Source organism: Choristoneura fumiferana, chromosome Z, assembly GCF_025370935.1.
Source record: "Choristoneura fumiferana chromosome Z, NRCan_CFum_1, whole genome shotgun sequence".
NCBI classification, from domain to species: Eukaryota; Metazoa; Arthropoda; class Insecta; order Lepidoptera; family Tortricidae; genus Choristoneura; species Choristoneura fumiferana.
Window position 1 is genome coordinate 27,280,283 of NC_133472.1, and position 11,580 is coordinate 27,291,862.

At 36.5% G+C, this 11,580-nt stretch overlaps 1 protein-coding gene across 1 annotated transcript in view; it reads right to left on the reverse strand.

Moving 5' to 3' along the window:
* hiw (MYC binding protein highwire) overlaps positions 1 to 11,580 on the reverse strand; it is a 104,236-nt gene that overhangs the window by 29,697 nt on the left and 62,959 nt on the right. The window contains exons 35-37 of the mRNA XM_074095223.1: positions 6,931 to 7,159; positions 1,113 to 1,259; positions 554 to 796 (exon numbers count right to left, since the gene is read on the reverse strand). Coding sequence (XP_073951324.1) covers positions 554 to 796; positions 1,113 to 1,259; positions 6,931 to 7,159 — 619 coding nt within the window. The remainder of the gene's footprint in view (positions 1 to 553; positions 797 to 1,112; positions 1,260 to 6,930; positions 7,160 to 11,580) is intronic.

An 11,580-nucleotide genomic window follows, 5' to 3' on the forward strand; every position in this document is an offset into this window, starting at 1 on the left:
TGAATGTTCTTGCATTATGGATAAACATCAAAATTAAATCAACTTTTCGTGTGAGGGTTTCTGAGTTTATCTCTAGTGGAGATGATGTGTGATGTGATGTATTCAGATTCATTTGACAACTTTGACATTTGAGTCACGTTTTTGTAATTAGTTGAATAACCAAATATGCCAATCGCAAGCAAGATTGTAATGTCGAATGGACTTCACGATACTAAAGCCATCTAGCATCTAGCGATATTTCGTGTGACACGAAACCCTCGCTGAAATAGAAGATTTTGCAAAACTATGCTTCTTTCTTCTGATCCAAAGCTGTTAATAAAACTAAATTTCGTAAAGAAAGGGGTATTGTTTATTCTCTCATTAATTAAGAGGTATTCATTTGTTTTTAACGAAATTATTGAAATTTGATTTAATTTAATTAAAATTTAATTTGATTTAATTTTATTATATTTAATATAATTTCGTTTAATTTACGTATTACTAAAAGGACTCGCAAGCTCGTCTGTTTAAACCAATGCGTAAGCGTAGGAAGCGTCTTCTGTTTCCTGAATACCTGCGGCGCGGGCAGTTCGTCGAGCGTGCAGCGCAAGTGGTAGGCGCCAGGCGCGCGCGGTGTCCAGGCGGCGGCGTAGGAGCCGTCGGGCTGCGCGCGCACGGGCAGGCGCTCGGCCGGCACGCGTGCGCCGCCCTGCTCGCCCCATGCGCCCCACGCGCCCCAGCCGCCGCTCGCCTCCGCGCTTTCGCCCCACGCCCCGCTGCCCACGCGCAACTCCTCGAACGAATAGTTTTGATATGCCTGTACATAGCATAGTTAAATCGTTAAACGATAGAGCATCTTGGTACAGCAACGAATAATATACTCAGCGGCACAAAATTTGGCCCAACCTTCATACAAAATTGACGATGCTACATACATTTGAGGGCCAGATATTTGCCGCTCAGTATATATACGGAGTAGGTAGATGTATCCTGTACATTTTTTTATTACATATTGACTAATTTGAAGGACGCATTAGCGAACTAAAATATGATACCGTCATGTTCTTAATATAACTGCACTTGAAACGTAAATCGAGGTGAAGTGGTCTCGATCGCTCGAGACAATATTTTACCTTCATCATCGTGATAGCGTGGAAGCACATGGTGTCACGGAGTGTTGGCTGGTACGGCACGTCAGGCACGCCCCCAGTCCGGCCCTCGGCCGTCGGTGCCGTGCGGCTTTGACGACCACTCACGTCTTCTAATCGCTGCACAACAACCTGTCCAAAATAAAACATTTAAAAAATGATCTAGTTTAATTTTCAGACTACTTATTATCTAAATACCGAACTTCCTCTTCCCTGAGTTAAAAAGTTTACGTGTGTCCAAAAGTTTGTTATGTATATACGATGAATTTTGTTAAATGATAGCAAATTAATCTATTCACATCACTCGCAAGAAACTCGAACGGGTCAGAATCAAGGCGAGGGTCCCGGTTTGAACTACATTCGACATTTATCCCTCAATTGAATAATGACCTTTTAACTTTGCTTGAATGAGTGTCATACGGGTTCGCTGTAGAGTTTTGTAAAGTTTGCCAATCACTATTTCAATAACTATTTTAAATATAATCAAGTAAAAATATCAATAAAATATCACTTTTGTATAATCGTTTAAAAATATAAAAGTTGACATTTAAACAATTAAGAAAAAAGTTTTTGGTAAAAAAACAAATTTTTTAATACAAGTTTTTTCTGACTGTACTTTTTGTTGACTATACTTGTATCGTCACCCAAACTACATTTGCATACCAAATTTCAAGTCGATGCCATTAACCGTTGAAGTTTCGTCTTGTAGAGACGATCCTGGCCGGACCACCAGGATGTCACTACCAGATTATTGTATTATCACGCAATTTACATAAGTATACCTAATTTCAAGTCAATCCAACTACTGGAAGTTAATCGAATTTAACTTGCAAGATTTGATTGCAGACAGACAGACAGACAACGGGACAGGTGAAACTAAATAAAAGCTTGTAAAATAGTAGGATTTTTCAAAACTTAACATCGTACATAGACAGTAAAACTTTAAATATCAGAAATCAGCAAAAAAAACATATGACGCTGGCAGGACAAGCGCGGTCTGCTCGTAGAGTTAATTATGTAACTCTTAAATTAACTGCCAAGTTAGAATTAAGTAGTGTCGAACCGTATGGATCGTCAAATTTGACGAGCCATTTTGTAACTCTGTACTTCTGTAGGTACTGTAAGCGGACTAAGTTTTTACCCGACTGCACGAAGGAGGGTTATGTTTTTCGAGCGTATGTATGTATGTATGTATGTACCTATGTATGTGGGTATGTACGAGTATATCCATTTCTTTGGTCCTCGCTGCAGCCTAAACGGCAAGACGGATTTTAACATATGAGGTATCATTGGATTCGTCATAACTATATAAATTTTCAATATGGCGTCTGCAAAGAAATATGGCGGAGGAATGAAAAAATATATTTTGTATTTTAACAATATGGGTATCAAATGAAAGCTAATAATTAGCCTATTCTAAATATATATGGGTTATAATACTTGTAATCTACCTTTTTCACATAAATATCAAAAAAATCAAAAATAAAACATTAAATTAAACAAAATCAAAAAACCCGACTGCCAAAACTAAAAGAAAGAAAATAAGTCTAGTGGTCTAGAACTCTGTTAAGTAGCTAATTTAAAGTTCAACAGTCGGGACCCGTTTAAATCGTGACGCTCAAAAACTCTTAGTAATGGGTCCCGACCCGACTGTTGAACTTTAAATTAGCTACTTAACAGAGTTCTAGACCACTAGACTTATTTTTATCCTTTTAGTTTTGGCAGTCGGGTTTTTTGTTTTTTTTTTTAATTTAATGTTTTATTAATCACCCAACATACTAACGCCACGCTTGAATTTCAGGACTGCGAATTTGCGGAAAACAGCCCACTTAGTACCTTATACCTATAAATTGGTAGATGGAAGTTCACGAAGTAGAGAAATAGGTACTCCCAATGTGTCCTAAAACGGTCACTTTAGCAAATTTTTAATACGTTCCGGTTGCGCAATGGCCCAACATTGGAGTACCTGGTGTAACTCTATCATAGAAATATTATATGTATAAGTAATGTAACTTAATATTCCAAAAAAATGTTACGGCCCAGCTACAGTCCAACGCCAATTATACTGGTACATACTCGTGATAGATTCATATCTAATGAATTCATAACGAGCATGTTAAATTAATTTGCACTGAAGCAAGGTAAAAAATGTGTGATTTCGAATTTGCCATTAATTAGCAATTTTCGCATTGAGAATCCAATTATAATTAGCTTGTGTAAAATCATTTAGCTACAGATTTAATAGGTTAGAGATGTCTACTGAGGAATCTCACACATTATTACGCAAACAGTATTTTGGAAATCTTGCACATACAAATAACGATTAAAAAAGAATTACAAAATTTTTTACCGACTACAAAAAACGATGACAATAATTTTCTACCAGTCTAGAGTCGGTGCCTCAGCACGAGCCAGGAGGAGTGGACCTATAGTCGCCTACCTCACCTACGCACTACATATTGGGCTTCAATCATCCTGCTGGCTCGTGCTGAGGCACCGACTTCAGACTGGTAGAAAATTATTTTCATCGTTTTTTGTAGTTGGTTCAATTTTTTGTTATAAATTTTATTTTTACCATTTTAGTGTAAATAATCTAAGATACAATAGTTTAATGTCAACTGCTCGTTACCTTTTACATAAGATTGCTTTTTCCGATGCAGAAACTTTCATTATTGAGAATTCCTGGTGCTTCACCACCCATTCCATTTCACCATATGCATTACGAGGAGCATAAATTGCTTAGCAACTGTGTTAAAGTAATTGAAATTCAACCCATGTAATACTTGTTATTGAGTAGTAACTCCGATGGTCAACTGTGGTCTTCATCATCAGTTCCACTTCACCAAATGATGATCTTCAAGAGCAAATGCACGAGAATGAAATATATCAAAATTATCATGGGTGTCCCTACAACTTTTGAAGAGTTCCCTCGATTTCCTTAAGATCCAACGATCAGATCCTGATTTGGTGCTTATGGGACCTAATTGAAAGCATTCCTAGACGAACGCAAAAAACAATTTCAAATCAGTTCATAAAATACGGAGTTCTGAGGTAACAAACATAAAACAAAAAAAATACAACCGAATTGATAACCTCCTTTTTTGAAGTCGGTTAAAAAGAAGCACAAATATCGATTTAAATGACTGTCTCACATAGAAAATAAAGGATTTGTATTTAATAATGAATATATTATAGAAAATAAAGGATTTGTATTTAATAATGAATAGAACTTGAAAGTGGGCTTGCAAATAGGTACCTAACTATAACAGTTAAAAAAACCGGGCAGGTGCGTGTCGGGTGGGTAATATGCGGCAGATATTCAATATTTACTTTTGATCTACTATTACTTGGTAACATGTAAGTAAAGCTTAGTAAGCTTTACTGTGATAGCTTTCCCGTGAAATTCGTTATACATACTACCAAACTACCATCATGTTTTTTTAGATTTAACCAGTTTGCTTGTTGAGGGGGGTGGGGGACACTCAACTCAAATTTGTAACAATAGACTGCTTGAAACCATTAATCAATTGACAATACATACTTTTCATGAGATGTCAAAACCAACCAACCACGTCCAACAAACTCAACCAACAAACAACAAACTGCCAATAAACCAACAAACCCAACAAACCTGTCGTTTCGCCGAATTTAATTACGCAGATTTTCGTCTCGCAGACAACTATTGGCAGATTTTTTCTTTTGGCCGAGCAACGTTTGGTATTACTTCGTTACGCCTATTATTCGTTTCGCCGAGTAGTCGGTAGGAAGAATAGCGATATGCAGATTTACTTTTAGTCGATTGATTGCTTCGTAATTGTTTCAGTTAACCGAACAACTGTTCGCCGAAACTCGATAAGCAGAGTTATCACATGGCATCAAAATGTGTAGTTAGGGGCGACGACGAGCATTAGCGAGGAGTATTAGGTAGAATTGTGACCAACAACGCACGAGCCGAGCGAGCGAAGCGAACGTGCCGCGGCAGCGGCCGGCGAGTGCCAGAACCGAACTGCTGGCGTTGCGATTTAGTTTGTTTTGACTTCAATATAAAATAAACACGAATTCGAAAGCGAAAAGTTGTTCGAGCAAACGTTGAAAATGTGTAGTTATTAATCGGCTAAACGAATTTCTGTTAATAGTTGTTCGGCTTACTGACTCACAAGCCAACCGAATAGTCTACTAAAGGTTGAGTTACGAAAAGTTAGTCTGCGAAACACTATATTTGCGTACAAATTCATCGGCGTACCATTACGCGGCGAAACGTGGTCTGCCAATCAATAATCTGCGTAAAAATTGTCGGCGAATCATTAGGTAACCCAACAAACTATCATATCAGTTTGGCGAGTGGATTTAGATAGTAAGCAATTGTATGTAATACCTATGAGAAAAACAAACATAAAAGTAAATTAAAAAATAAACGATTTCCACGTAGATTTTACCTGCTCTGTGATGTTGCTTATTAGTCAGTTCAATTGACTGCTAAAAATTTCTTTTCACTTCTCATGGTCGTAAAGTTCGTATTTGTACTGGATCTAGGCGACATAAAACGACTTTTTATGCTCTAGTGCATAAAGTAAAATCTTCGTCTAATATCAAGGGAATCAGGTGTAAACAGCCACAAACAAAGAAGTTTCTACATATATTTAAAAAACAATATATAAGACTATTATACTTATTCTGTGATTTAACTAAAAATCAATCAAATCAAAATAGCTCAATAAAACTAAAAAAATAGAATTATGTAACAATGCATGAACAATAAAAGATACGTAGTAAGTGAACAATTGTTTCTACTGTTGATATTTCCTTTCCTCGCCATCGAAGTGAAAAGCAGAGTGTAAAAATCGAGCATTAAACCCATTTTCTCCTCGACTCGTCCATCCACCCTCGCCGTAAAGGCTCGGGTGGCTATATGAACGTCTGGGATAAAATGGCTCATTTTATGCTCTCGTTGCACAATTTACTTTTGAATTAATCTAAATTTCAGGTAAAAATTTAATGTTTTTTTTTACCTTTCTTTGGAAACAAAATTGTGTCACAAAAATAAACAGATTTATAAAACTTTTGGATTTCCAATGGCAAAGGTTGTAGCTGACTGACAAGGAAGGGTACCCAACTGTCCGACTCCGCTTTGATTTAATTTTGATACATGTTATAGAGTAGTCTAAAATAACGGACACGTATTTTTTTTTTTTAGCTGCCCAAACTCAACCTGTTTGGAGATAGGTAATGTCCTTCAAAGTACTGAAAATTGACCAAACCTTCTAATTTCTGTTGAGATTTGTTCAACAAAATTGATAATTAATTACTGGTTTCGTTATATGTTGGAGAACATGAAAAAAGAATGGAGGCGTGTTTTGTCATTTCAACACAAACTCATATTTTATATTAAAAAAAAACACGTCAAAGTTTCAAACTTTTCGTCGCTTCATTCACTTCCCTTTGGTTATTTTTTTGGCTTGAAAACTTCTTGATCCATGATCCCAAAAAAAAAAACATTTGGCGGTTCAATCTATTATTTAAAAAAACTGAACTTTTTATTATTTTCTCCAACATATATAACGAAACCAGTAATTTTTACCTTGAACAAATCTCTCAACAGAAATTGGAAGGTTTGGTCAATTTTCAGTACTTTGAAGGAAATTGTCTCCTAACAGGTTGTTTGGGCAGCTAAAAAAATATATGTGTCCGTTATTTTAGACTACTCTATAACATATCAAAATAAATAAAATCGGAGTCGGACAGTTGGATACCATTCCTTGTGAGAAGAGGCAACCTTGCTTTTCAACAATATTAGGGTACGCACCTCGACTTTCAGCGCCGGGGAAGCCACACTTTCGCCGTACTGGTCGCGCACGAGTATCGGAAGGGTGATCCGGGCAGCAGGGCGTACAGGCGTCGCCGGCGCCCGCAGCTCGCACTTGGCGGGCTCGACGCGTGGCGTGGGCGCCAGCCAGCGCGCCAGGCGCCCGCCTGCCGTGCTCTCAGCACCAGCTACGAAGTCTGAGAGAAACTGGCGCTCGGTGGATATACATCTGTAGAAATAATAACTATAATGAGCAAAAAGCAAAATCTATCAAATATAGGGGTCTAGGCGCCGAATAAGATTTTGTCCCGTTCGGTGTTGAGACCCCTGGTCTATGGAGTACTAGCGCTCTGAAACTTTACAAAGAAATATCGAAGAGGCTAGTAGACGTCACAGGAGGCCCGAAGAGCTGACAGCTTCCTCGGACAAAGAATTAGCCTAGCAATACGGTATTTGACTATTTTGTATGTTTTATAAATTAAAACTACACAATGCCTGTTATTGAATAGAAAAACAATTTTTAAGCTACCTTTACAAATAACAAAGTTATAAAGGTTTGAAATTCAAGATTAGACAGAAAAAGACATACTGGCATGTGACGTCACACGCCAGTACCGTCATACTTGCTGCATAGAAAAAAGCGTTTGAGAAAGGGTATATGGATTTTTCAAAAAATCACTATAAATCCAATTTTCAACCGATTTAAATTTTCTCTTCGCTAAACACTATCTGTATATCTCATCATCATCATCCCAGCCTATATACGTCCCACTGCTGGGCACAGGCCTCCTCTCAGAACAAGAGGGCTTGGGCCATAGTTCCCACGCGGGCCCAGTGCGGATTGGGAACTTCACACGCACCATTGAATTGCTTCGCAGGTTTGTGCAGGTTTCCTCACGATGTTTTCCTTCACCGCAACGCTCATGGTAAATTTCAAATGTAATTCCGCACATGAATTTCGAAAAACTCAGAGGTGCGAGCCGGGGTTTGAACCCACGACCCTCTGCTTGAGAGGCGATAGGTCAAACCACTAGGCCACCACGGCTTTTCATAATAATATTAGGATATGGCAAAATCAGAAGTTGTCAAATACCGTATTCAAAGAAGGAACGCTGCTAGCATCTTCGGAAACTTGCCTAAGGGGTCTGGTTCAAATCATCTATTTTAGTTTTCATTATTATTATTATTTGTCTTTATATGTAGGTATTTTAAGTTTAGGTTAGTTTTATTTTTATTGCTTTGTATTATTTTCTTTTCAATGTAAATATATATGTATATTAGTATTATAATAATCTAAATATAACTTAACATTTCATTTGGAGCCATTATTATATCTATACGGATTAGGCAGGTAGCTATTCTTTCTACAATTATGAGATTGTCATTATAAGATCATGCCTCATATCAGATACTACCTACTAATACCTACTTTACGAAAAAATTGGCTGATACAAACATGATATTAACCTAGATATGAACTTGCTGTATGAGAACATCTCTACTATAGAACTTACAAACTATAAATTTAACGTTTTTATCCCATGCCAGTTGTGCGGGGTGGTGATGATAATGAGTCAGTCACTCAGACAGTATCGACAAAACTTTTTACGTGTACTACCCTTGTAGGAACTATCTCTATACTTTCACAATATTGAGACTTCAAGACGGAAATTAAATCACGACCACAATCAATAATATACTGAAGAACCAAAATCCAGTACAATTAAATAAATCTTGAACTTTGCTAGAAAGAAAAACCTACCATCTTGACTATAAGAGACAATGATCCTGTTAAGTGCTAATTACGCACTGAGCAGCAGGAGCAAAGTTTTAAAGTGCATCCAGGGCTGGTGCCATGCCAGTGTGAACGCAACACACGACGACCTCTACTTTGTGTATCAAGTAATGCGCTGTGGAAGTATCGATGAACTTAAGCGTATCGATAAGTAACTTTTTCACCTTAGCACCTCAAACAGGCAGGTTTTGCTATGAGAAATCAGTGAGCAAAATCGGATTTTGCTCACTTCGTAAGACAATAGCTATTTGTACAACAAGAGAGCAAAGTTGTTTTTTGTTGCAAGTGTTGATTTTGAATCCCGAGTGAGCGAAGGTTTATACAATTGAATCACGAGCGTCAGCGAGTGATTCTAGGTTAGAATCCTGAGAGCAGCAAGGGAACCAAACACACGAGATGCAAAAAACTTTGGTCTCGTGTGACACATACAATTTTTCACCTCAGCAGCGAGAACATAATTTAAATATAACACAAGAATAAAACCACATAAACCTACATGTTTACAAAGCAAACACAATTTTTGAAATAAAATCCGATTATTAAGAAACAAATATAATGCTTAATCACATTTAAAACCCTTTCTCAAAAATTATACGAACAGTCGCGATTATATTCGACGTATTCCCGTTAGGTGATAGGGGTGACTATTTTCGATAATTTTAACGCCCATATGCATTAAGCAAAAGTGAACCATTTTCGAGTTATCTTGTTTTTTAGCTTTTTTCAAAATAAGTCGACAATGTAACATCATAAATAATTTAAAAAAAAGAACAATTTAAATATATTTTATTTATTTTCATTTATAAAAACGATTAAACACTAGTTATTTATCAATATTAAAACAACAATTATCGGTCCAAGTTTAAAAATGCGAGACGAAAAAATATATTTTTCAATATTTTTTTGTAATTTTTTCCACTAAAATGCCTTAAAAACAAAAAAAAACTTTATGAGACTTAGCTTGCAGATTATTTTTAAAACATAAACGTTTTTTTAGCTCTCCAACAACGCATAATAACTAGGAACTAACTTCAAAGAAACTGAAAAAAAGCCTAATAAACAACGTGAGTGTATTTACTTACTTCAAAAAACACGGCGAAACTTGCGCACAACACGTTGTAATTTGCACAACGCAACGGCAATTTGTAAAACAAAACAAATGCAAGCACAAGTTTTTGAAAATGCCGGCCAAGTGCGAGTCGGACTCGCGCAAGAAGGGTTCCGTACCATTACCATACAACACAACCACCACAACATTAGTACCATACAACATTAGACATTAGCAAATAAACGGCAAGAAAATCAAGTTTGTTGCATGGCACCCCCCTAAATATTAATTTTACTTTAATTTAATTACTTATTTTTAAAGTAATTATACAAATAAGTATTCTGTCATTATTTCAAGCGTCTACCTGTTGCCGTTATTAATATCATGCTAAACACGGCAAAAAATCACGTTTTATGTATGGGAGCCCCCCTTTAATATCTATTTTATTCTGTTTTTAGTATGTATTCGATACACATAAAAATACATAATAGCAGTAGGTATGTTTTATTTTTCAGAATAGATCTCCAATGTGGATCGGAAGTATTTCCAAACATCCCTAACGATGACATAATCATTCATTTTATAACACGCTTTAGATATTAATGTCTCCTTGACAATGGCCTTGAATTTTCAATCCGTTTGATGTACTATGTTATAACATTTTTTTTTAATTTTGTTGTAAAAACGTATGGAATTTCCAGAATTTTGTTTCTTAGGGTTTAGTAACAAAACTTGCCAGCAAACCACCACGGAGGATTTTTTGTAACCTTGAACAGTAAAGAATTGTCGTCAGCAACCATGACTAATATGACTATGCCTGAATTTCTTAGCTCACCATGTAAGTTAGATCATTTACATAAACAGGATACAAGAATGGGACAAGAATGGATCCTTGGGGCACTCCCACTCCGACCACAGTTCCCGTCAACACCATGGAATGCCTAAAAATTTCATGATCTGGCGGATTTTACTATTGGGCGACATCATACACTGTTAGAAAAAACACATTCCAGGGAAGTATTTCATGTTTTTTTTAAACCTCTGTACTTTTGAAGCTTCAATTTATTTAACCGGATTGGCACGCTTTAATTTCTTTACATTCAAAATCAATCGACCTAGTATTAAGTAAAAAAACTTGTATTGTGGATACCACACTACATTTTATTCGCACATGGAATCCAGGAATTAAGTGAAATATTATTTTTTATCACAAAGCATCTACCAGTACAAATTTATTTAGCTATCCCGATCCCGTTAATTGATGTGTGTATCAACTGGTCCAGCTGTATACTAAACATCACTACATAGTTTATTTGTTAACATTTGCATTTTATAAATTATAATCAATTGAACTAGCATCGACAATACAATCCCTAAACAGAGTCGGATCTGCAATTTGGCCATTTCGGGATTATTATCTCAAAGTTAATGTAAAACAGCAGGTATATTTGACTTTGGTACAATAATTGCAGATCCGACTCTGTTGATGGGGACCGTCGGCATAATCAGGGCCATTTAACAGGGTTTATCTAGGCAATACAAGTAAAGATTATCTGCGCTTTTGTCTCGATTCCAGTCTGACTTTATAAATGTTACCATTTCTCTGCAATGTGATTTGTGAAATACTTAATTATTATATGGTGTCTATATCCGAAGTCATTACCACCTAGGTACTCCATAAGTTAGTTTAAAATTCAAGGACTAATAGAAAAGGAGCAATGCTGTCTCTGACCGCCTTCCTCCGTCTTATTTTGCCGCTTTCAGATAATTTTTACGGTCGTGACTAACAATTTTACATCTGGTAACC